General features: G+C 46.2%; 1 protein-coding gene and 1 long non-coding RNA gene across 4 annotated transcripts in view; one reads left to right on the forward strand and one right to left on the reverse strand.

The window, feature by feature from the left end:
- Positions 1–1,267: 1,267 nt before the first annotated feature.
- On the reverse strand, positions 1,268–18,841 carry Eloa (elongin A). Of its 2 annotated transcripts, NM_017103.2 has the most exons (11): positions 18,168–18,308; positions 12,046–12,102; positions 10,530–10,636; positions 7,897–9,076; positions 7,325–7,439; positions 6,735–6,890; positions 6,535–6,632; positions 5,848–6,028; positions 4,993–5,104; positions 4,075–4,253; positions 3,152–3,535 (listed from the first exon to the last, which is right to left on the reverse strand). In NM_017103.2, exons 1-11 carry the CDS (start codon positions 18,240–18,242, stop codon positions 3,474–3,476), a joined length of 2,322 nt encoding a protein of 773 aa, NP_058799.2. In that variant the 5' UTR covers positions 18,243–18,308; the 3' UTR covers positions 3,152–3,473. The 2 variants fall into 2 exon arrangements, with proteins under 2 accessions (XP_063143264.1, NP_058799.2); XM_063287194.1 differs by having other exon boundaries at positions 1,268–4,253; positions 18,168–18,841.
- LOC134487012 (uncharacterized) overlaps positions 18,554–26,545 on the forward strand; it is a 55,322-nt gene continuing 47,330 nt past the window's right edge. For both annotated transcript variants that reach the window (XR_010066682.1, XR_010066681.1), the window contains exon 1: positions 18,554–18,689. This is a non-coding gene — a long non-coding RNA (uncharacterized LOC134487012). The remainder of the gene's footprint in view (positions 18,690–26,545) is intronic.

A 26,545-nucleotide genomic window follows, 5' to 3' on the forward strand; every position in this document is an offset into this window, starting at 1 on the left:
AGAGGATATGGGTTGTTGGCTGCTGTTGGACATAGTTTTTAAGTAGTTTTGTGCCAAGGAACAATAACAAGAATTTAGGCATCTTGATGGTGAAGATCTAACTTGCCCCAGGATCTCATCGCCCCAGTCAGCAGGAAGTAGTCTAAAAATGACATCACCCATCTGACCCCTGCCATTATTCAGTTAGGGGGTTGGAAGGGTGGAAGGAAGACAGTGAAGGGTGAAAGAACCAACATAGTATCAAAAGACAAGCTACAGAGGTACATGGTTGTAATCACAGCCTTCATGAGGCTGAGGCAGGAGGATCACTCAAAGCTTAAGGCCAATCTGAACTATATAATTGTCGTTTCATCCTCCACCAAATATGGCTGACTACCTAGGATGCATGTGAGAACCGAGTACTTCAAGACCAAGGTTGTTTTATGCGAAGTCTGCCCCGGCAGATATAAGCAGGGTTGCAGTTGAGCAAATGCTAAAAATTTGTGCAGCTCAGCCAGGGCCAACATGGCTGGTTCTGACCAAATTGTCATCTCAGGATGCCAAGGGAAAAGTGAGGCTATCACACCTGTGAGGAGAGACTAAGAGCCAGAGGGGCTCAAATCTTTGTAGTTCAAGAGCCTGAGTCTCAAATCTTTCCATTCTGCCCCTTGAAGCTATTCAACACGGCTATGCTACCTACGACTGAGTCACAGTTGCTAACAGACGCGGTTACTAACCCAGGCCTTCCAAGAACCACAAGAGACAATGGAACAACGCAGGCCCTCAACAACTGCTCCTTACACTCGAGTGCCCTTGTTTTTGTTTTGTTTTGCTTTTTTGTGGGGGGAGGAGTGTTGTCTCTCAAATTCCTCTCTGGCCTTGCTCTGCTCTAGGTAGAAATGTCAACCTTTTAAGGCTAGGCCTATTAGAAGCAAGTACAGTCCTGAGTGAATGTGTATTGTTTAACGTGAACAAGACAATGTCAGAAACATGAATGCATCAGAATCAGGGAATCTTCCTTTGGTCCCAGTGTGAATATTGACCATATACAGAAAATGTCCACCTTGTCCCCCTGAAGATGTTTGCTACCTTAAGACTGAACTTGTCTCCTGGTTCAGATGCTTGCCACAAACCTCACCTCCACATTCAGCGGTACACCATGAAGATGCTGAACTTCCAGGGCGCTTCGGCAACTCCGTCAGTGTGAACACAGCCCCGAGACTAAAGAGCAGGCATCTAGTGCTTGGTATCTCTTCCCTTACAAGATGAGGAAGAAAGGCTCAGCAGGTAGAAGTTTTTTGCTTTTTATTTAGACATGGGATTTTCCTTTTTGTATAACTTATCTAATTAAAATATTCATCTTGTAGTTACCACAAAAAAGTAACATAGAAAATCGTATTTACATTTTGGGACCAAAATACAAATGCAGAGCGGGATGGCGCTCACTCCTGCCCTCCTGCCTCAAAGCAGAGAAAGCAAGCCCCCGAGAGCCCTGTGACACCAAGGACCGCAAAGGGCTAGTCCATCACGTGTGATCTGTATGTAGTGTAGCACAGAAAAAATTGCACGAGTCTTCACAAATGTGACCAATATTTGAACATGACTGTGTCTGCTTTGTGGCCATTGTGCATGGGGTGAGGGGCTGTGGGGACAGCTGCCTCCTGAGCCCCTCACTGTTCTCACCAGTCATATCCCTGACGCAGACACTCTTGAAAGGGTAGAAAATCTGGCTCTAAGTAAACTGGGTGCCTCAGAAATCTTTGTGCCAAACCGGATGCTGACACTGGATAAATGTGTGTCCTTTCTTCCCCTAGGCCTACAAACTCCTAAGGGGAATTAAGGGGAATTAAATCATCCACAACCAAATCCACAACAGGAGAATCGGCAAAGGGAAATCTGGGAAACACAGCTAAGGCATAAATCTGAGGTGGTCAACACCTAGAGAGGGGCTGTTCTAGACAGCAGGGCCTGGCTCCTAGTACAGATGTCCCTTTGAGTTCAGCTAAGAGACCTGATGTTAGACTTTGAAGTCAGGCTGAGAGAGCTGGTATGGTGAAACAAGCAACCAAGAGAAATTTGTTTTACTTAGCAGTACCTGTGTCCCAAGGCAACTGGGACCCAGCATAGCAAAGCACAGTAAGGCTGTGGGGGTTGGGAGGGGTGGGGTGGGGCAGGGCGTTAGCTTTAGCTGTGCAGGTTCGTGTGCTGCCTTGGAGGCTTCGTTAGCCTGAGGTCTCGAGGGTAGGTGCACTGGCCCAGTTTAGCAGGCTGGCCCCTCAAGTTCGTAGTGTATTTCACCAGGTTCATAACCAAGTGAGTCCTGCTCTGTTTTCTGACAGCAAGGAAGGAGCTGGCACTGTCCTCCTAGCTCTGACCTTGCCTGCATGTCATCTAGAAACTGACTGGCTGGGACCAGGGTGACCATCTACCCTTCGGCAGGTGGCCCATCCCTAACTCTGGCCAACACTCAGAAGGCGGAGGCTTCACAGAGTTCTCTGCTGGCTACAGTGCACTGCTGCTCCTCTGGCCACGTCAGCACCTTTCCTGTCCAACACGAGCAAGCTTCACAGCACTACAATGCTCTAAACCACTCACTCCTGGTAGGAATTCATAGAGAACAAGGAAATAAAGTGCTGGCTTTTCAAACCCCCCAACCACATCAGAGCTACAAAAGCCCTGTCATGTGTGTTTCCCCACAGTGCAGGGAGAGACAAAATAAGGAAGGGTCTGTGTGTCTGTGTGTCTGTCTGTGTGTAAAATACTGAACCAGAAACTAAAATTATAAAACTGCTGAGGTCCTACATCAGTTCATCTCTTAGGCTCTGTCCTCCAGTGAGCTGGAAAATGGGGGAGAGTAGTATGCTTTGAAGATGATGCAAACGGCCTTCCTTAACAAATCTACTGAAGAAAAGTGCCCACCAAGGAACAGTGGGGGTTTCAGCAGGGAGGCTCCCCTGGAGGACAGGCATCCTGGCATTCACTCACTCCTAGCCCTGCATCTGGGTTTGGAGTGACACACTGGCTCTGAAGGACCAGTGTCTACTCAGAAGAGCTGACTAGGACAAGAATGGCTTTCGCTAGGCTCATCTAACTTTAATAAAGGACCTGGAAAGTAAAGGGCTAAATATAGTGGACCAAAGAGAAAATAAAATAAAATAAAAACCCCTGGGGGTATTATAAATACATCTGGGGGCAATATTTATTAATTAAAACTATGTCTTATAGTTTACAAAGATGCTAATTAGCAACAAAAGTATAACTGATCTTAAAGTCCTCAGTAAGACTGAGGCTCATACTGTCTTCAGAAATCTGAAGTGTGCTACAAGCAGGGTGCAGGGCTGAGGCACAGAGGGGGACACCTGGAACTGTGCAGGAGTCAGAGGCCAAAAGTTCCACAGAGCAAAAGATACGGGTCTTCTGTGGACATCCTCTTCTCCCGTCCCCATAGTCCCTGTAGTCCTGCTTCCAGACTCAACCTCCAAGGCAAGTCCTGTTTATCGTCGGGAAAATCTGTTCTTGAATGCTTTAATGGTCTTGGCCATCATCGGGGCAATTTCTGTGAAGAAAAAGGAGACAGTTGCTTCAGATTGGAGGCAGGACAGACATATGCCACTGTGGTTCATAGCAAAGCCAGGCTAAGTTTGTTTTCCATGGCTGTGTATCTCACCTCCATGCACAAATGGACTAACCAGCAGGAACTGTCTGAAAAGGTGCCAGAGAAACCCCGTCCTAAGGCAGACCCCGTAGGTGCAGAACCAGCAGCATCTCTTACAGCTTTTGAAGACTGGCTGCTGTGCTCATGGATAGCTCAAGACACAAATCAGTCAGAAGTCTTTGCTGACCTTTGGGGCCATAATGCCGACAATTTAACTTTGTAACACACACACACACACACACACACACACACACACACACACACACACACACACACGTATCCAGAGCCTCCAGCCCCCCAGAGCAATGGGTCTCAGGATGAGCTAATAAGCATGAACACCTGAGGAGGGCCAGTCTGACTTGGCTGGTGTTCTTTGTCCGATAACGTCTGTGTCAAGATTCCCCACCAGCCCACAGCCTGCTCCCACCAAAGTTGCTTACTCTTCACAGCTGGTTTCCTGGGATCATAGGAAACAGAGCTGCTGGCCACAGGAGCTAAGTGGGCACTGCTGGTACTGGGCCCTTCGTAGGCCAGCTCCTCAGGACTTGAGTGGAAGCTGCTGCTGCTGTTGCTGGCAGGAACATGGCTGCTTCCTGTTGTATATGGTGCTGGCTTAATCCTGAAACACGGAACAAAGCTGATAATTAGCTGGAACACAGCACACAATCTAACAGAGCTGTTGCTGGGTGACTGGGTGACTGCGCTGTGGCTCTGTGCGGTGGCCTGGTACACTGAGTCCTGGTGAAGAATCAGATACAGCTGTCAGCCCTTTATTGAGAGTGACAGTCACACTAAGCTTTTCCTGTTAAAATGTCAGTCTATCGGGGCTGGGGATTTAGCTCAGTGGTAGAGCGCTTACCTAGGAAGCGCAAGGCCCTGGGTTCGGTCCCCAGCTCCGGAAAAAAAAGAACCAAAAAAAAAAAAAAAAAAAAAAAAAAATGTCAGTCTATCATTTGGAAATGCTCACATGCCCTAAAAAAAAATGTAGTCACCCTGGGAATTTGTTTTGCTTTGGTATGTATATGTATGCAGATGTGGGGACCATGGGCAGAGATGTTCATGTAGAGGCCAAGCCGACCTTGGGTGTCATTTCTCAGGAGCCACCTAATTACGAGATAGAGTCTCCTGCTGAGATGGAGCCCGCCCTGCAGGGTCGGGTCCTTCCTCTACAGGAGCACACGTGTAAGAAACGGAAATGCTCCACCTCAGCAATGAGAAGGGACACTAAGGCAGAGGGAAAGTGCAGATCCAGGAATCATTCAGGAACGCACTCTCCAATGCCTGCCGCCACCACAAAGTCAGGCACTTCCTGCCCCCAGCTCCCCTTCAGGGTAACGACCACGCAGCAGAGATCTTGCCTGACTTTCTCAGGGACAGCTGCTCCCCCGGTTCCAAACTTCTCCTGCCTCCGTCGAACATCTCTCGGTGGCTTGGCCACAGAGTTCACAAAGGCCATCTTTGCTTGTCGTCCTGAGTAGAAACACAAAACATCAATATTTACCTTCATATGAAAGGCACCCAATTTGAGAGTCTAGAGCAGTGGTTCTCAACTTTCCTAATGCTATGACATTTAATACAGTTCCTCATGTTGTGGTGACCCCAACCATAAAATTATTATTTTTTTTTAAAGATTTATTTATTTTATATGAGTACACTGTTGGGGCTGGGGATTTAGCTCAGTGGTAGAGCGCTTACCTAGGAAGCGCAAGGCCCTGGGTTCGGTCCCCAGTTCCGAAAAAAAAAAAAAAAGAACCAAAAAAAAAAAAAAAAAGAAAAATGAGTACACTGTTGCTGTCTTCAGACACACCAGAACGGGGCATCGGATCCCATTACAGATGGTTGTGAGCCACCATGTGGTTGCTGGGAATTGAACTCAGGACCTCTGGAAGAACAGTCAGTGCTCTTAACCTCTGAGCCATCTCTCCAGATCACCCATAAAGTTATTTTTTATGGCTACTTCCTAACTGTAATTTTGCTACTATTGTGAATGGTAATGTAAATTTGTCTGTTTTCCTCAAACTAGGGTTCTAGGCAACTAGTGAAATGTTTTTTGAACGCCTCAAAGGAGTCACAACCCAGAGACCACTGGTCTAGAGTCTTCTAGAGCTCCAAACCAGGGCTCCTCAGGTCCTGTGAACCCAATCTCTGAGCAGCCAGAGGCAGGAGACACAGCCCCACCTGGATGCCCTTGCCCAACCCCACACTTCCTGTACCTTTTGGCTTATTGGCATGTGCAGACCGGATGTTGTTTGTGAGCAGGCGCAGCCGCTGCTCTCGGGCGTCCTGAAGCCTCAGGTACATCTCCCTCCAAGACTCATACTCTTCTGGTCTTTCTTCCTTAAAGTCCCGGTGACAGTGAACTTTCCACAACTGATCTGTTTCCTCAATTAATACCTGGAACCAGGACCAAGACTTCTATACAACTTTCCCACACATCTCTCCATTACCTACCCATGACCCAATGCCTATGGTGTGGGAGAGGGAGGGTGATGTGGTAGCAGTAGTTACAGAACCACACTACTGGGAAGAAGGCAAATCACTAGATAGATAGCAGGAAGCAGGCGTAGTTGCTCACGCCTTTACTCTCAGCACCCGAGAGGGAGAGGTAGGTGGGTTTCTAAGTATGAAGGGTAGCCTGGTCTACACAGTGACTTCCAGGAGAACCAAACTCTGTCTTGAAAAAAACCAAAACCAAAAAATTAGCCAAACAATCAAAACAAAAAGGCTCCCAGGAGCAGACACAAAAAGTATGCTTGTGTAAAGGTCGAGACGTGCAAACCAAACATGCCCAGAACAGTGATTTGCCCTCTGACCTGCCCTTCGGCCAAGGCAATCCAGAGACAAAGCTACCTTTGGAAAAAGAGCCAGGAAGGTACGCCATTCCCACTTAGGGCACTCACATGATTGCATTCCTCTATTCGGTAGAGCTGATCGGGTGTGCACCTCTCCAAGACAGGTTCAAGAACAGAATAGGGGACTCCTCCCACTTCAAAGATGGCTGCAGAGAAACCAGAGGTGAGAAGGTGAGTGCTGAATGGCAGCCAAGCTCCCTGTGACAAAGTCCCAGGGCAGTAGCATAATCAAGAGATCGGTGACTCACAGTCAATATTATTCTTAAGCACCCGGATACACTGCTGGTGCAAGGTCATCATTTTGGGGAGATAGGCACACTTGGAACCTGAATACACCTGCATCTTAGAATTCATTCTGCGTCCTGTGAACCCAGCTTCTTCTTCTTCCTGGGGTGAAGAGAAAGCTGTAGAAAGAAGAAAACCAGCAAATCACAAAAGATCTCCAGCCCATAGTGAAGAGCCCCCACACGGCAGCCCATCACTTTTTTTTTTTTTTTCTTCTTTTTTTCGGAGCTGGGGACCGAACCCAGGGCCACTGAGCTAAATCCCCAACCCCGGCCCACCACTTTCTAACTCCGGCAGCAAGGGCTCCAACAGCCTCCTCTAGGGACCTCCTTGGGCAGCACACACACTTGGTGAACAGACATAGATGCCTGCGAAACACTAATGCAGGCAAACTAAAAATATAATCTTTAAACCTAGCACTTGGGAGGCAGAGACAGGTGAATCTGACTTCAAAGCCAGCCTGTTCTACAAAGTGAGTTCTAAGGCTACACAATTTTGAAACAGACTCTTTTTCAAAAAAATGAAAATAAATGAAAAAGATGTCCAAAATTACCTTTTCGCTTTGGCTGAAAGGAGGAGATCAACTCGAGGGAGGGAAGGGGACGATAGTTGGTTTGTATGGCGGGCAAGGGGATGTCTGGCAATGCTGGCAGCACATCAGTAGGGACCTGCAAGAGAGAGTGCAGAGCCCACCCTGTGAACCCAGCTTTCTTCCCTGCAGTCGGCTAACCAAGCATACCATACAGGCAAGCAGGTCAAGGAGAGGGAGCTACAAGTCACCCATGACACCAGTTAGGGTCACTGAAATAAATGCTGATAGGGCAAAAAAATGTCTTAGAAAATTGTGAGGCGCTAAGAAGTAAATGTAGGGTCTCATACATTCTCAGTGAGTACTGTACTACTGAGCTTCCTCCCTAGCCCGGAATAAAGCTTATCCTGTCACTGTCCACCTTAACTGCTAGCATGGCTGAGAATATTAATAACGATCAAAACTCAACCAGTTGAATGGCAGCAGGACAGTGGCCTGGCGGGTTGTACGGTAAAGAAATCATATGGCAGCAGCGGCCTGGCAGGCGGGCTTTCCACACTTGGCAGGCAGGCAGGAGAGACAGAGCAGTCAGTTACCTTTCTAGGCCTCGTGGGTTCGGCTCCAGCTGGCTGCAACTTGTCTGACTTGTTTTCATTCACCTTGGGTAATTTCTGAGCCGAGTTCAAGTTTTTACTAGTGCTTTTAGAGTCCTTCTTTTTAAGTCCTTTTTCTCCAAGTGCTGTACCGGAAGTTTTCACAACCTTCTTCTTTTTCTTGCGGGGCTGGTCATAGCTGAGGTATGACTCAAAGGACATGGTGGGCTGCTCAAACTCATCATCCATGTCCATCTCTTCTACTTTAGGGAGTGAGCCTGGTGACTTTCGATCCGAGTTAGTTCTTACTTTCCCCTCCTGAGCCTTCAGGTTGTTGGGAACTTTATCCTTGGCTCTGGGTAATGGGTCTCCTGTCCCTCGTCCTGAGTCCACGCTATCTACACTCTGCTTGTTTTTGTCAGACTTGATTTTCTCGGAGTCCTTGTGTTTGGGCTTTTTAAAGTGGTTGTCTGAAGCAACATCTAAGGCAGGTGACAACTTCTTCTTGAGGCTGTTGCCTTCTCTGTCCTTCTCTTTCTTGACAACACTGGAGGGCAGCTTCTCCTTGGCACTGTCCTCTGAGAGTAGCCTTCGGCTCTCCTCTTTGGAAGAGGCTTTGTGTGACTTCTCTCTGCCCATGACAGAGCTCTTCTCATCCCCCCTGGCATCCACAGGGCGTTTCTCCTTGTGGGAAGATTTGTGTGGCTTGTTTTGGCTAACAGCCCCTTTCCCTTGGTGCTCACCCAGGTGACTAACCCCTAGTCTGTCCTGAAAGGTATTACTGTGGACTTTCCCAGGCTTCGGGTGTGAGACGATGGGTTCCTGGTCCATCTCTGGGGACCTAGAGAGGTCTGTATACATTTGATGGGGACTTGAAGGTGGAGGAGATTGAACATGACCATAGTCAGACGACTCGGGGTCTGAAGAATATGGTGGTGACACTTTGTGACACCTCTTCCTTTCATCTCTCCTCTCGTGACCATGAGCCACTTTGTGAGGCCTTTCAAGCTCAGGAAGTTTTCTGTGCTTTTTCTGTCTGTGCTCAGGGCTGTAGGGCTGGCTGCCTGAGGCTTGCCAGCTTTCCTGGTAGTTCCCCTCCGCTTCCTCCTCCTGCTGGGGAACATCTCGGGGACGCTTGCGGGAATTGCTCTTCTCAAAATCCTGATCCTCAGCCTCATTGTTTCTAGAACAAAAGCCAGAGCAGAAGCAGGTCTCAGCATTAGCCTCTTCCAAGTCTCAGACCTGACCTCAGCCATGGAGGCACAGGCTCCATCCCAACACTTGGGTGGTGGGTCAGGAACTCAGATGCTCAAGGCAGTTCATCCTCTGCTACAAAGCAAGTTCAAGGCCAGTGGGCTACAGAAGACCCTGCCTCACCACGAAACAAAACAAGGACCAGGCCACAAGTGCTGGCTCACACCTATAATTCCAGTACCAAGGAGGCTGATAGGATTGTTGAGGAATCAGATGTTCAAGGTCACCATGTTACATAGCATGTTCAAGGCTGGATTAGATTGAGTCACAGAATGAGACCATGTTTTAAAAGAAGATATTAAGGCCAGTCTGACAGCTCAAAAGATAATACTTGTCATGCAAGCCTCAAGATCCTAGTCCAATCCCATGGTGGCAGAAGAAAACCATTTCTTAAAAACTATCCTCTGATCTCTGAGCACAGTTCCAGCCACTTCCACCCTTAGTATGCTTGCTAAGTGAGAGAATCTGTGCTCAGTCCTCAACATACCTGTGCTCAAAAAACACCCAACAAAATGTTAATGTTTCTCATTAAAAAAAAAAAAAAAAAAAAAAAAAAAAAAGAATTGTACCCTGGCATGTTGGCCCATTTCTTCTTCTTTTTTTTTTTTTTTTTTTTTTTGGAGCTGGGGACCGAACCCAGGGCCTTGTGCTTGCTAGGCAAGCGCTCTACCACTGAGCCAAATCCCCAACCCCGGCCCATTTCTTTAATTCCAGCACTCACAGGCATAGGCAGGCAGATCTCTGAGTTCAAGGCCAGCCTGGTCTTGAGTTCCAATGTGGCTATAGTAAGAGACCTTGTCCCAAAAACCAAAACCAACCAACCAAAAAAAATTTAAGAAAAAAAATATTTGTTTGCATTTTTACATATTTATTTCAATGAGAAGCCTGCACTATACACACATGGAGGCCAGAGGACAACCTTAAGGAGCCAGAGCTCTCCTTTCACCACATAGGTTGCAAGGATCAGTAGTTAACAGCACTGACTGGGGTTGGGGATTTAGCTCAGTGGTAGAGCGCTTGCCTAGCAAGTGCAAGGCCCTGGGTTCGGTCCCCAGCTCCGGGAAAAAAAAAAAAAAAAAAGAATAGCACTGACTGCTCTTCCAGAGGTCTTGAGTTCAAATCCCAGCAACCACATGGTGGCTTACGACCATCTGAAATGAGATCTGATGCCCTCTTCTGGTGTGTCGGAAGACAGCTGCAGTGTACTCATATATAATAAATAAATAATAAATAAATAAATAAATCTTTAAAAAGAGAAAATTTATTCTCGATACTTTATCATATATTCTACAATAACCTACAATAATAGTGGGTTGTTTTTAAAATTGAGGTAACACAGTTTGACATGTGAAGCAGAACAAGCAGAGAAGAAATGTTCTTACCGTTCTACTGGAACCAGCTTCTTCCACTGGGCAACCAGGTCTCTGGCAAAGTTTCCCACTTGCTCATGTTTCCGAAAGCTGTTCACTGTTTTCCCCACCCCAGTCTCCTATAAATGTAACACAGGAATTGATTGAGGATTCTGAGCCTAAAGGCATGATTTTCTACAGAAGTAAAACTTCCTGTTGGAGAAAAGCAACAAATACATACTCCTCTAATAAAACACCCAAGCCTTATGCTAAGTTACTTTGTAGTCTATGTTCAGATGTCTGACACAAAGTAATGAAGCCCACAGGTTTAGAGAAGGTCATCAGAACAGACCAGAACCACAGACTGTAACAAGGAGGGATAGGGTTTGATGCAGCATGCTTTCCCTGAGTCAGTGAAGTCCTCATCATAACCCTTAAGGAAGGAAGGAATCAGCCTAAAGCCATGGAAATTTGGGTTTGTTTGTTTGTTTGTTTGTTTGTTTTTGAAAAGACCGGGTTCAGTATGTATACCAGGCTGGCCTTGGACTCAGACTCACCTACAAAGGCATACACAACCATGCCAGCCTAGAAGTTTCCTAGAATTAGAATCTATGACTAGTAGATGCAAAGCCAATATTCTTTTCATGTATTAAACTTTGTAAAAGATTTATGCTTCTATGTGTGTGTGTGTGTGTGTGTGTGTGTGTGTGTGTGTGTGTGTGTGTGCCCACGCATACGTACATACATAGGTACATAATTAAGTATAGGCCATGTGTGAGCAGCTGTCTCAGAGGTCAACTGGAGTTAACTAAAGGCAGCTATAAGCTGCCTGACAATGCTGAAACTGAATTGGAGTTCTTTGGAAGATTAGTAAGCACTCAAACACTCGCCTATCTCTCATGCACCTCACGTATTTACATTTTGAATTGAGGGAAAGAGTGACAACTTTGCAGCACCCACATCAGGTAGCTCCCAATTGCCTACAACTGCAATTTGAGAGAATCTGAGGTCCTAATGTTCTCTTTGGGCATTTAAATACTCAAAGTCGCACTGGTACACACATGTAAGTAAAAGAATAAATCTTTATATTCTGAACTAAAATTTTTGAACCAAAATTCAAGTAACAGGAACTAGTCACACAGCTTAGCTGAGGGCACTTGTCTGTCATGCATAACGCCCTGAGCTTCTTCCACAGCATGCCTGCCTACCTTGTCACATGACATAAAATCCACCATTTTAAAGTACAGTGATTCCTGTACTTTACCTTCATACTTACCTCCTCATAATTCCTCATACTTCCCACCACCTAACTCTAGAACATAAAATAAACCCTGTTCCTTCCAATCCCCAAGCCCTAACAACCACACATCCCTTTTCTGCCCATTGATTAGCCCATTCTGGACATTCCATATAACAGAATCATACACTATGCGTGTTTTGCATCTGCCTTCTTTCACTTGTAAAGCCTATCCTCACGTCTCCCTCTATCCTCTCTCAGTGAGAAACATTTGCATCAGTACAGCCACATAATACAGTTAAAAATTCTTACCACAAGAATGTCTACTGTAATAGGTAAGACGGAAAGTTTCTTCAAATATTTCAATAGCTGCAGAGAGAATGAAACAAGTATTAATTTCTATAGTCATACGGACCTTCTCTGAGGCAGATGATACCATGTGCTTGATGGTGAGATATTTGGAGTGATGCTCTTCATAGTAACAATAACAACTATGGGTGCTATTTGTTATCTTAGGTGTGAAGAAAGGCCTTGTTACTAGCCCAAGACATTCACTTTAGTCTATATGGTTTTAGAGTCTTGGCTTTCTTTAGTGACTTTTTAAAACTGTGTGTGTTGTATACTCGTGTGTGTCTGTGGAGCACAGGACAACTACCACCATGCTGGGCATGGCACTGCACGCCATTAATCCAAGCACTGTTTAGGTGAGGGGAGGTGGCCGGCCTCATCTAAACTGGGACCCAGTCTCAAAAAACCCAACAATCAGTGCCACAATCACTGGCCTGGAACTCACCAGTTAAGCTAAGTTCACTGATCAGTGAGTTCCGGGGCAGCTCTGTCTCTGCCTCTCCAACACTGGAATTACAAAAGGGTGATACCAGCACAGCATTTCTACACAGGTACAGGGGACCGAACTCAGGTCCTAACTCTTCTGAAACAAGCTCATTGTTACCAAATGAGCTACATCTCCCAAGCCCTCTTTTGCAGCTTTTGGGGTTTCCTGTTTATAGTACTAGACATTGAACCTAGAGCTTAACTATGCTAACAAGTGCTCTATTGCCAAGCCAGAGCCTAGCCTTCTTATGTTTAGAGACAGCCTCACTAGCTTACTCAGGCTTGGCCTCGGCTTTTAAACTTCCTGCCTTAGCCTCTGGGACTGCAGGGTTACAGGACTATGTCACCAAGCCTGACTACATTACGCTTTTTTTTTTTTTTTGGGGGGGGTTTTTTTTCGGAGCTGGGGACCGAACCCAGGGCCTTGCGCTTCCTAGGTAAGCGCTCTACCACTGAGCTAAATCCCCAGCCCACGGTTTTTTTCTTTTTAGAAATTTATTTTATGTATGTGAGTACACTATAGCTGTCTTCAGACACACCAGAAGAGGGCATCAGATCTCATTACAGATGGTTGTGAGCCACCATGTGGTTGCTGGGAATTGAGCTCAGGACCTCTGGAAGAGCAGTCAGTGCTCTTACCCACTGAGTCATTTCTCAAGCCCAGATTATGTGTCTTTAACTACTTTCTTCTCCAAGGGTAAAGAAGAAACAGAGAAGTGAATTAAAACTCACTAAATGGGACTGGGGAAATGGCTCATCGGCTGCTCTTCCAGAGGACCTGTATTTGTTTGACTTCCAACACTCACATGGAGGCTCAAATCATCTGAAACTCTAGCTCCAGGGGATCCAATGCTCTCTTCTAGCCTCCAAGGGCACCAGGTATGCATGAAGTGCAGACATTCATGCAAACAAAACATCCATACGCAAACTAAATAAATAATGTTAAAAACCCTTACTAACTTGCCTGGCATGGTGACTAATGTCTATAATCCCAGCATTTAGGAAACTGAGGTAGAAGGATCACCCTGAGTTCAAAGGTCCTCTGGGTTTCAAAAAGGGAGATCCCGCCCCCTGCTCACAAAAACAAAACAAAAACCAATCAAACACTGCCATCAGCAACTATCAGTTTGCAGAGGACTGTGAAAGGTAACAAGTTTAGAGAAATTATCTACAGACTTGATACATCTAAAGTAGAACAAGGATTCCACAGGAGAAAAGGACCTACAAACCTCCTGAAAGGCTAGTGTTTAACAGAAGTCTTCAACACAAAAGGGAAGTCAAGACCAATCTGAGTTCCTGAAGTCAGAGCTTTGCTGTTAATAATGATCAAACATTTCTGGGTAGATCACAAAGATTTGGGTTTGTCCATTTCCTTTCTAAAGTCTTTAAAACTAGGTCAAAACTGGTGGAGCAGAGCTCAAGATGGAGTGACAGACAGGTCGTCTCAGCTTCTTGCCTGATCATGTGAAAGTCAGTAACCTCCCTGAACCTTAGTTACTTCATCTGCAAATCAAAACCAGTGTCTCCATTTGCTGCCAGCTGTAGGATTCATTGGGACAAACCCGGTGCAGTGCTTAGTCATGGTGTCTGCAACACCATAAAAGTTAATAAACATGTTCATCCCTAATCGTTTCATTCAGCCAATACCTCCTTCCATGCCCTACCCTGGATCCTGGACCAGACACTGCTCAGGCAACTCCTACTTAATTTCCAACGTATGTCAGGATTGGCTAAGCCTTTTTCTAAGAATGGGTATGTAATACAAACACTTTCCACACGTGGGAGTGTGGTAAAGTACAGCGGTGTAAACAGACAACGGAGCCAGCTGTGGTACTATGCCCTCGTAAACCCAGCCCTCAAAGTCTGATGCCAGCCTGGGCTACACATTGTAGGCCACAGTACATGGCAAATCCTCACTCGAAAGCAAAAACATGGAGCTGGAGAGATGGGTCAGTGGTTAAGAACACTTGTTGCTCTTCCAGAGAATCCAAGTTCAGTTCCCAGACAATCTGGCAGTCACAGCCATCTGTTACACCAGCTTAGAGTACCTGATGTCCTCTACTGGCTTCTAGGGGCACCCACATACATGTGTACAAACTATCAGGAGATTGGAGCTTTTTGGTTATATGCACATACAACATATATGCATAACTATTTCAATTTTTAAATTCAAAACAGGGCTCAAGAGATGGCCCAGTGGCTAAGAGCACTGGTTACTCTTGCAGAGGACCTGGGTTCAGTTCCCAGAACCCTTATGGTGGCTCACAGCTGTCTGTAACCCCAGTTCTACCTGACCTAATGCCCTCTTCTGACCTCCATGGGCATCAGGCATGCATCTGGTAAACATACGTACATGCAGGTAAAACTCATAAAAAATAAAACAACTTTTTTAAAAAACCAACATAAAACAAAATAGGTAACTGCTGCCCTCACATTTAAATATTAGACAGTAAGACTCGTTCTATGTAGCCCAGGCTGTAATCCTCATATTACTACAAGGTGGAGCAACAAGTATGTTTTTCTGGTCATTCTACTTCTATAATTACTTAACATGGTCTCTAGGCAGAGCAACTGGATCACAGGTGACAATCTTGTTTGACTGGGAATAAGAGGCCCAGTGGTGTATCTGGGGAATATGAAACTTAATGGAGTAAAAATGATACTTAAACTCTCCATTTCCTCTATGATCCAACCCAGGAACATATGCAAAGGCTAATGCTAACAACATTTTCTCAAAGGGAAATCTGGAGTTGCTGGAAAGAGTTAAAATGGGTGGTTCTCCTCTCCCCGAGAAGGGGACATTTATATACCATCCACTCTGCTTGTCTCATTTGACCCTGTGTAGTGCGTACTGTTCTCCTATTTTACTGATACTGAACCTGGGTCCAGGGAGGTTCCATACTTGCCAAAAAAGCCAAGAAACAGCTAACACCACTGTCCTTAAAAGGAAAGCAAGGAACACCTAACTCATGCACCTCGAAGGAAAGAAGAAAGCAGGAACTCTTCCTCAGTACCGTGCTACCTAACAGCTCACAGTTAATGTGACAAAGGAGCTCACAAGGACAGTTACAGGACCAATGACACAGCCAACATAGAGGAATGGAGTCAGAAGTCAAAGAGGATGTGCTTTGCACTAACTGGCAAAGTGAGTGCTGCCTGTTGCTTACCTTTGCAGACACAATGAAAACTCTTGAAATTTTCAAGAGTTCAGTTCGCGATTCAGCTCAATATAAGAAAAAGACTTCACCATCCCCTGTTTTCAGTAAATTCCAAGAATGAATGAAGCAATAAGAAGCAGAAAGTACTATGGAAGTACTTTCAAGTAGATGGAAACTTGTATTGTCACCCCAAAGTTTCATCCATAAAGCCAGCAAACACTGCTAACAGATGACAGAAATAACAAAAGTTTGCACAGTCCCATGCATAGGAATCTCAGGTTCTCCTGCCCACTGCTTCCAGCCTTGGAGCTAACCAGTTCCTAACAGTGACTGCCTCGTTCTCCATCTACAACCAATCTGTGTGCTTCAGTTTTCACACTCAAAACCTAATAAATTGGACTGCTAACTTTATCCATCACGAAAATTGTTTCCAATCCAATGATAGGACCAAAAACTAAGTCATCTCCCAGTACTTTCTCTAACAAGTAAGCCTAGCTAGAGCTTGGAACGAATGTAGAGTGAATACACAGCTAATTTACACTTAAAACACCAAAATCCAATAGCAGGGGTCCCAAAAAACACAGGTGTGGAATCAGCCTTTTGGCTAATAATGGTCTGGAAGCAAGATTTGGTTGCAAATTCAATACTGCTCTATAATCATCTTGCCACTTCAAGAACCTGTGAGAGCTTGCTGTGTTAAAAGGAGGTTAGAAAGTCAGTGTGCCGGCTTGCAATTTTCTCTCTGCAGTCAGCGTGTTTCTGAATATCAACGTTTCAGGTCCTTTGCACGGGGGTCTCTCAACATTTTCCTCACCTCCATATTGCTCTCTTCACAACACATTCAGTTCTCTCTCCCTAGTGGGTACAGAAGCCAGGAGCTCACTAAGCTGCTACTGAACTATATCCCTTGCCCCAAGGTAATTTTCTATCTGGGAAATGAAAAGCCAAATAGGGCTGTCAGTGGCAGAGGGCTTGCCTACTAGTGTTAGCCTAGGAGTCCCCGCCAACACCACAAGAACTACAATCAAATACAACAACAAACTAAATACCCTTTGAAAAACTTATTAGGAGTTTAAAAAAATTTACTTAAACCTTTTCTACCCTGACATTTCATACACAAATAGACCATTCCAAAATTTAAATTCTGAGAAAAAAAAAACCTACAGATATTACACGGAGGATTTTTATTTTTTTAATCTGCTGGGGGAAACGACCAAATGAGGGTGGTTACTTTAAGGTCAGTCACAAGTCTTATAGTGTTCAGGAAGGCAATCTGGTACTTGGAAATAATGACCATTTATTAAATGCCCACAAAGGGTTATTGTAAAAAGAAACTTGTAAATATGTCTGACTGAAGGTCCCCCAAGGCCTCCATAGAAAGGAAAACACAAGACAATTGAAACATTTACGTTTTCGGTGATTTATAACACAGCTTCAGAAGTGTATCTCTGAGCTGAATGGGGGTGGCCTGGAGGTGAGAGGTAGTGTGAAACCTTCAAAACCAGAGAACCCTCTCCGTGACCCACTAGGAACAAGAGTGAATGGGGTCCTGGACTGGAAATTCTGAAAGATGGCGATTAACACAGAGAGCACCTGGGGCCAGCTGGTATTTCAGGAAGAACCTAGAGAAGAGACAGGCTGAGCAGAGAACTACCCCAAAGTCCAGAGCTGGTGCTGGATAGGAACCTAGATTGCATGTGTAAGTCCGCTTGCTGCCTCCCTCCATTACTTCCTCTTTTACTCAGCTCTCTGGACACTTCACCTTTTAGGAAACTCAGGCCCAAGCTAGAACGCTGACAAGCAATGTCACACCCGTCGGTGTTTTCGGCCAGAGACTTCAGTGAAAATGATCCTAACTCCCACCATACCCTCTCCTAGAGCAGCGAGAAGCCTGGTCACCTGGGGACCAGGAGGGGATACAATGTATTTAAGATAACAGTTTCTAAAAAGAAGCAACAAAGTAGTGAAGTGCAATTAAACATGGTTCCTCATCACAGCCTGCTCCCACCTTCCAGTATGTCAGAGCGGTGTAACACGCTCACGCCCTCACCAGGCACCCGAGTTCCAGGCGCAGAGCTCAAAAACCCAAGGCGTTCCCCGTTTTCTCGTTAAAGGACAGGGGAAAGAACAGGGGTCCTGGAGCCGGCGAGCGGCACAGTCGCAGGACCCCCAACCAGCGGACAGAGTCGCTCGGCTAGGACCGGCAAACAGCTGGCGCGACTGCCCGAACCCCGGGGAGCGCCGAAAGGGCCGGCCGCCCCTCGAGTCCTCAGCACTCAGTCGGGGGGCGCCCGCCGGCGGCGAACTCCTCGCTGCCCCGCGCCGCTCCGTGGGGCCTGGCTTCGGGTCTGAGGAGAACCCCATCTCACCCAGCCCGCGACCGTTACAGGGCCCGCGCCGCGCCCAACGCCCGCCCGCGCCGCCCACCCGCCCGCTGCTCACCTTCTTGGGGTCCGGGTTCGCAGCCAGGCGCGCCTGCAGCTTCTCCACAACTTGGAGCGCCGACTCCGCCGCCATCGCTGTCACTGGCGCGGCCTCCTCGCCGGAACTGGGCTCGCGTAGCGTCCTCGGGCCGCAACTCCGCCCTCCGTGAGGCCCCGGCGGAGACGGAAGCGCGAATGGTCCCTTCCGGGCCTCCGCTGGGGGGCGTGTGGGGAAGGCCCCAGGACCGGCCCCCGCGCCAGACCACGCCCCCAACATCACGGCGACCAAGTCACAGCACAGCTCAGGTCACGCCCCCGACACGCCCTGCCCAGAGCCACGCAACCAGCCACGCCCTCAAGGCCTTCTGCGTCCCGCGAAGGTTCTGTAATCTGAAAGACAAAACTCTGGCTTTACACTTCGGTCACTGCCCTCCCAGTCATACTGTCATTTACACCTGAGGGTGGTGTCAGTGCTCAGGGTTTGAAGCGGCCCCAGTGACTATCTTGAGATCCTTGGAATGGAAGGAAAGAACTGACTCAGGTAAATTATCTGACTTCCACCTGCAAGCTGTGACACACCCACACAACAAAGAAACATGTAATTTTAAAGTAACTTAACGGTATTGTAATTTTGGGAGAGCAACCCAGGCTGTCTGGCTTCAAGACAATTTGAAACACTGGAAATAAAAATAGTAACACATTACCAACTATCTTGTCCTCAACAGCAGAGAACAGCCTTTTTTTTTTTTTTTTGGATTGTTCCAGTGACATTACTTTCTTTTCTTCCTCTTTCTTTCTTTCTTTCTTTCTTTCTTTCTTTCTTTCTTTTCCCGAAAAGGGTTTCTCTGTGTAGCTAGCCTTGGCGGTCCTGGAAGGCACTCTGTAGTCCAATCTGGCTTTAAACGCAAGAGATCCACCTGCCTCTACCTCCTAAGGGCCGGTCGTGATTGAAGCTATGCGCCACCACCATCTGGCTCCATTTAATAATAAATTAAATCCTAGTAAATTAAAAGCCAACCTGAACTACATGTCCAAAAAAGGAAAAAAAAAAAGAAGAAGAAAGAAAAGGGGCTATAGAAATGGGTCCACAATTAAGAGCACCAAGTGCTCTTGCAGAGGACCTGAGTTCACATCTGTCTGTCAGCTCCAATCCAAAGGGACCTACGCCTCCTGCATCTGAGAGCACCTGCACTCACATGAGTGTACCCACCCACATATAATTGAAAAATAAATCTTGTAAAAAAAAAAAAAAGAAAGAAAGAAAGAATAAATGTTGAGGCAGTGTCTCAGTAAGGTAGCCTTGGCTGTCCTGAACTAGCTATATAGCCTTGACCTGCCTCTGCCTACTGAGTACTCAGATTAAACCAATTGACATCAATTGGTTTAAACCAGTCCCCCACCCCCAAAATAAGACTTAACATAGGGTCCAGGGCGATGGCTCAGTGGCTAAACTGGCTAAGAGATAATCAGTTGATGAACTGAATTTTATTCTTGGGGACCATCACGAAGGTGGGAGGAGAGCGTTGGCTGTCCTCTGACCTCTGCACACGAATAGTGGCATATGAGTCTCTCTCTCTCTCTCTCTCTCTCTCTCTCTCTCTCTCTCTCTCTCTCTCATACACACACACACACACACACACACACACACACACACACACACACACTAAATGATATATAAGAAAAGGGGCTGGAGGGCTGGAGAGATGGCTCAGTGGTTAAGAGCACCGACTGCTCTTCCAGAGGTCCTGAGTTCAATCCCCAGCAACCACATGGTGGCTCACAACCATCTGTAATGAGATCTGATGCCCTCCTCTGGTGTGTCTGAAGCTACAGTGTACTCACTAATAAAATAAAATATATAAATATATCTAAAAAAAGAAATATAAGAAAAGAAGAGAAACAAGGAAGGAATGAAGGAAGGAGACAAACTGTCTAGTTAAGGAGGAATACTGAATTCTTCTGGAAAACAGCATACAAATTCCTCTACTTGAGCAGGTTTGTTTTGCTTAACTGTGGCCACAGCTCTCCTCAGAGTTTCAAATTTCTAAACTGATTACATCCCTGATTATTTCACAGGTGAACATATATACTTAGGGATGGCACCTTCCCCTAGCGGGACTCCCAAAGCTACTCTGAAGCCTTGGTGGCACAAGCATTTAATCCCAGCATTCAGGAGGCAGAGATAGGCAGAGCTCTGAGTTTAAGAGAGACCAGTCTGGTCGACATAGGGACAGCCAGGACTACAGAAGAGAGACTCTGTCTCAAAAAAAGTACTATGAACATTTAACAAAAAAAAGAAAGAAAGAAAGAAAGAAAGAAAGAAAGAAAGAAAGAAAGAAAGAAAGAAAGAAAGAAAGAAAAAGAAAAAAAGAAAGACAAGCGCTTTAGCTCACTGATACAATGTTTGCTAAGCTTGTAGGAGGTCCTGGCTTCTGTCTCCTGCTTTCCTTACACAAAGAATAACAAAAATAATTCAGTACTTTCAAATGGCCTCCATGTATATACATTGTATCCAGCAGTAGCCTAAAGCTTCCCTTAGCTGTTTATCTTGCTTAGTTTGGTTGTCTTTTCATTATGTGAGCTCAGTGAGGGTCTCTGTGCTCTGTAGCTGCTAAATAGATGCTCGACGACTGAGTTGATGGCCACCCGGATGGCTCAGCAGGTCAAGTGCTTGCAGGGAACGTCTGGCAGGAGCAGACTGAGACTGGCTGATGGCTTCCTGGTGGCACAGCTCTGTGCTATACCATACATCTTTCCCTCCCAGACCCATTCTTCTTCCACTGCTTGTATTTACTTGCCAGCACATCGGCTGGAACCTCCTTCTACAGAAGACCAGCTGAAATACCTAGCCTTGTGGACTGAGTAACTACTAGATTCTTGGACTTCCGGTTCACAGTTGACCACTGTTGGCGTAGTTGGACTACAGACTGTACGTCATCACCATAAATTCTCTCAATATAGAGAAACATTCCATAAGTTTTGACTCTAGAGAACCCTGACTAATACAAATAGTTTGGCTCTTTTTTTTGGGTTTCGGTTTTTGGTTCTTAAGATACTATATCCTGGGGTTGGAGATTTAGCTTAGTGGTAGAGCACTTGCCTAGCAAGCCCAAGGCCCTGGGTTCGAACCTCAGCTCCGGAAAAAAATAAAATAAAATAAAAAGATACTCTATCCTATGTAGCCCTGGCTATCCTGAAATTCATCATGTAGCATACACTGGCCTCTTATTTTCAGTTGTCCTCCTGCCTCTGCCTCCTGAGATTACATGGTGTGATGGCTTAGGTAACTGTTAGTTATCTAGCCTGCCATTTTGTGCTGTTACTTGTGTCCTAAGAAAACTTTCTCACATGCTGTTACAGCTGCTGCTAGGTCGTTCTGTGCTTGGGTGTTCTTGGAAACCATTCTCAACAGACGTTAGTTAGAACTGCTTTGTATAGCTAGCCACAATAAGCGTGGACCCGAACCAACCACTCGGCAGCACTTCCTACCTCTATTATGATCTTTTATAGTTTACGCCTATGTAAGCTGCCCCTGTGATGGACTTCAACTGAAGACAGACACCCACACCAATATAAAAAGCCATTTGGAGCCCTGACCGCTCTTCCAAAGGTCCTGAGTTCAATTCCCAGCAACCACACGGTAGCTTACAACCATCTGTAAACTTTGCTGTACACTTACCCTGTTCCCATCAGTTAGGGTATTCAACAGTGGCAGGGGACTTGTCTTGTCTAACATTCATGTCTTAACTTGCCAACCAGGATGTCGGTCACACAAGTATGTCTGTCTGTCTGTCTGTCTGTCTGTCTGTCTCTCTCTCTCTCTCTCTCTCTCTCTCTCTCTGCCAAGTAAGATGTTAAGTTCCAGGGAAGTGTTGGGAACTTAAACTTTACTTGACCCCTGATCAAAATTATCAATTTCTCATGGTGATGTGTTTACAAAAAAATAAAGATAAAGGGGGAATATTTTTTGTTCCATGCGGGTGAGGTGTGGGGGAAGGGAGTGCTTGGCAGACCCATGTTGAGGCATCCCTTCATGGAGGGGCCAGCCATACACGGGTATAGTATAAAATAGTTTATTCAGGGTATGGGGAGGAGAGTTGAGGGAGTAGTAGAGCCAGAGAAAGGCGGGGGGGGGGGGGGGGGGGGGGCGGGGGGAGGAGAGGAGTAGAGGCCAGTCATGAGCACATGGAGAGAGATGGGAGAAAGGAATGGAGAGAGAGCAGGAGAAAGAAGGGAGGAGCAAGAACAAGAGAGGAGGGGCAAGCAGCCTTTTATAGTGAGTCAGGCATACCTGGCAGTTGCCATGTAACTATGGGGCGGAGCTTAGACAAAAAAAAAAAAAACCGCTAACACCTGGTTACTCTGAAGAGAATGACAGAGTACTCACGTGCATTAAATAAACAAATTAAATAAATAAATCTTCTTAAAAGGGGGGGGGGGCTGGAGAAATGGCCCAATGGTTAAGAGCACTGACTGCTCTTCCAGAGGTCCTGAGTTCAATTCCCAGCAACCACATGGTGGCCCACAACCATCTGTAATGGGATCTGATGCCCTCTTCTGGTGTGTCTGAAGACAACAATAGTGTACTCATAACAAAAAAAAAAAAAAAAAAAAGACTTCCACTTTGAGTAGGGGTCAAATCCCCTGTGTACAGCAAAGACATGTTCCTAAGGGAGTCCCCTATCTCTAAATCCTGATTGGTGGAATAACTCAGTACAGATGTTTGTAGATTTGAGCTTAAAAGCCCTGTAGGATTTTAACTCAATGTCATATCCAGCTTGCGAGTCCAGACTGTGGCCTTGATTGATCTCTCTTGGGGTGTGGTGGTCAATAAACCATCCCTATTTGCCTGAGCTCAGTGTCTGAGTGGTTTCTGGGATGATTCCAAGACTCCAACACACGATGTACTAAACTCGGGTTCTTTTTGCATAAGCCATTTTCCTTCCTGTTGCCTGAGGCGATACTTGGGATGAAGAACAGGTTCGAGCTATAGACCTCATCTCCTCTGCTGATCTAGGAGCTGTGAGAGGGCTGGGGCTGTAGGTCAGTAGGAGAGGGTTTGTTTTTTTTTATTTATTTATTTATTTATTTATTTATTTGTTTATTTATTTTTCGGAGCTGGGGACCGAACCCAGGGCCTTGCGCTTGCTAGGCAAGCGCTCTACCACTGAGCTAAATCCCCAACCCCTTTTTTCTTTTCTTTTCTTTTCTTTTTTTTTTTTTTTAGGGTTTCTCAAGTACCTGACGGGTAATGGAAAAAAGTTGCCAACTTGTGAGTGAATGAGTGAGTGGGTGAATCTGCACAAAGGAGGAAGCCTAGCTCCACCTGGAGGCCCAGCGGGACCTTTTAGAGTCTTTGAAGGAAAGAACGGGCCCAGGAGAACTGAGCAGGGTGATCAGTTCAGGCGGGACAGTAGCAGGTCCAAGAGGACTGGATGACCTTTCAGGAGGGCAGGAAGAGGAGCAAATACTCCAGAGTACCACGGAACCCTGTTCCAAATGCCCCATAACTGACAGGACTCCCACAGACACTCCCAGATACTAAGTACAGGGTTGTGAGGCTGAGTTCTACCTTGAAGGCAAGGCAGGTCATCTGAGCATGATGCAAACCAACCACGTGGAACATGTGTGTTCAAGGCAGCGTGACCGCCTACAACCCTTGAGGAACTTTCTCTCTAGAGAAGCTACCTTGTTCCCAAGAGGCAGAGACTTGCACACACCCAAACGGAGGCCATTCCAGGGAGCTGAGACAGGCATATGCTATCAGGGACAAGTGTGTTGTCAGACACCCCTCCCCCGCCCCTGGAATAAGTGCCCCTCAGACCTGGAGTAACAGGCCAGCCAGCCAGCCAGCCCGACAACACAACAAACCCAATGTAAGACTCAACTCTGTTAGCAGAGGTGACACTTTAAATATTGCTCCCTTCAAGAGCAGCCTTAGGTGGGTGTCACTGTCCTTATGTCGCACAAAGAGAAAATAAAGTAAGGCTGAATCGGGTGACAGGAATGCCGTGGCTGAAGCCCGGATCTCTGGCTGTGAACGAGGCTTTCCCATTTCACTTTAAATTTCACATCCTGACTGACTCAGGAGAGAGGCCTTCTGTGGCACCCTTTCAGGTTCCTGTTGGGACAGTTTCTCTGCCATTGCTAATCAAACATCCAGCATTGCCCACTGAGAGAGCTCCACTGCCCCTGGAAGCGGACACTTCACCAGCGAGAACCATTGCCACCAGTCACTTCCTTTTCTACATCCTATTGTTCTTGTTTTAAGCTTGAGGGCACTTTTATTAAAGTCTGAGAGGAAAACAGCAGGGCAGGGAAGCTGTAGGTCTCTGGAGGTGGGAGATGGTGAACGGGAGCAAAGAAGGCCTGGCCTTTTGAATTAGGGTCTAAGAAGGGCAACGGAGCAGGGTAGCATGGCGGAAGGGGCGGGGCGCGGGTAGCGTGGTGGAAGGGATGGGGCGGTATGCTGCAGAGAAACCAGAACGCTAGGGAAATCATGTTTAGCTCAGTGACTGAAAAAAAAAGAAGGAAGGGGACAGGAAAGAGGACAGAGCTGCTGTGAGAACAAAGCAGCAGCACTTCTTGCTAGCAATGGGCCAGGCCAGAGGAAAAATACCTCAAGGTGTTCTCTTATCGGAGTATTGGCGCCGTGGTTGTGATTGATAAATATGCTAATATCGAGCCAATAATACATCGGGAAAGTCCTGCAGACTGAAGAAACATTATGCTCCTTGAGGCAAAGGGTTTTGTTTGTGTTTTTAGGGTTTGAACCTAGAACATCTCAGAAGCTAGGTAAGATCCTACTATCAACAGAAAATGTCACTAGTTATTGGAGTTTCTGCAAGAGCTTGATATGTAATAAAGATAAAGATCACATCAGAGATATAGATTTCTAAATAGATTTCCTGGAAGAGATGGCTCAGCAGTTAAGAGCACTGGCTACTCTTCCAGAGGACCTGGGTCTAATTCTCAGCAACCACCCAGTGGCTCACAACCATCTGTAACTCCATTCCCAGGAAATCCAAGGCCTTTGTCTGGCTTCTACATGTCCCAGGCATGTAAATGGTGTACAGACATACCTGCAGGCAAAACACTCATGGATATAAAATAAACATAAGAAAACAAGTAAGTTATAACTGTCTATAGTTTGTCATAATTAAACTCCTTTGTGCAAATAATATTTGGCAATAAAAATCATTTCAGTAGCATTTCAACATGGATGATTTCTGTTTGCAGTGAAATCTCAAGCTCTTAGAAGAATTTCAAATAGCACAAAATAAGTTAAGAGCTCTTGAATAGCCTGGCAGTGGTGGTATAAGCCTTAAAGCCCAGCACTCAGGAGGCAGAGGCAGGTGAATCCCTGACTTGGAGGCTAGCCTGGTCTACAGAGCTAGTTCCAGGACATCCAAGAGCTACACAGAGAAACTGTGTCAGAAAAACAAAAACAAAACAAACAAACAGAAACAATTCCGCATGGTAAACCATAAGCTTCAGGGCCTTGTCGTGTTATTTTGTTATTTTTGTTTTTGTTTTTCTTTTCCTGCACCTCATGCCTGCAACCACCCAGTGGGAAGGCTTACACTTCCACATCCTAGTTCATCACTGAGGGGAAGTCAGGATAGGAACTCAAGCAGGGCAGGAACCTGGAGCAGGAGCTGATGCAGAAGCCATGGAGGGATGCTGCTTACTGGATTGCTCTTCATGGCTTGCTCAGCCTGCTTTCTTACAGAACCCAGGACTGCCTGTCTATTGGTGCCAGTCATACTGGGCAGCACCCTCCCCCATCAGTCAGTAATTCATAAAATGCCCTAAAGACGGGCTCTGCATTCATCCTTTCACTTTTTAAGAAATCCAATGCTTGGGGCTGGGGATTTAGCTCAGTGGTAGAGCGCTTACCTAGGAAGCGCAAGGCCCTGGGTTCGGTCCCCAGCTCCGAAAAAAAAGAACCAAAAAAAAAAAAAAAAAAAAAGAAAGAAATCCAATGCTTCTTTCTATTTTCTCTTCTTAGTTACAGCTGACAATGGCGTGAGCCGCCATGTTCATGCTGGGACCAAATCTGAGTCCTCTGAAAGAGCACAAGTGCTACACTGAGCCTTCTCTCCAGACCATGAACGCAAGCGGCTCACACATGCTAGGCCACGTGCTTTACCGCTAAGCCATACTCCCTGGCCCATTCTAACATTTATCATGAGATGACTCAGGGTGATGGGCTGGACTCTGGGTCCCCTGAGGTATGCAAACAGCTTAACCCTAACTAAGGAGTCTGGTGTAGTGGATGGGTATAGTACCACTCAAATAAAATAAAATAAAATCCTATCCTTAATCTGACAGTACCCGGAGGAGGATCTAAAGGGCTGGGAACGAATATTCTGTGGAGGGGGCTGGGAGTGTGGC

The sequence above is a fragment of the Rattus norvegicus genome, chromosome 5 (assembly GCF_036323735.1).
Source record: "Rattus norvegicus strain BN/NHsdMcwi chromosome 5, GRCr8, whole genome shotgun sequence".
NCBI lineage: Eukaryota > Metazoa > Chordata > Mammalia > Rodentia > Muridae > Rattus > Rattus norvegicus.

Bases quoted from the DNA above. Each gene is read 5' to 3' on its own strand.
- Eloa (XM_063287194.1), bottom strand. From the start codon at position 18,425: ATGTTGGGGGCGTGGTCTGGCGCGGGGGCCGGTCCTGGGGCCTTCCCC. The intron at 6,633-6,734 runs GTGAGTCACCGA...GTTTCTCTGCAG, and splicing joins GCTTAAGAATAATATTGACT to CCATCTTTGAAGTGGGAGGA. The intron at 4,254-4,992 runs GCAAGATCTCTG...TCCGTGTTTCAG, and splicing joins GCTGTCCCTGAGAAAGTCAG to GATTAAGCCAGCACCATATA.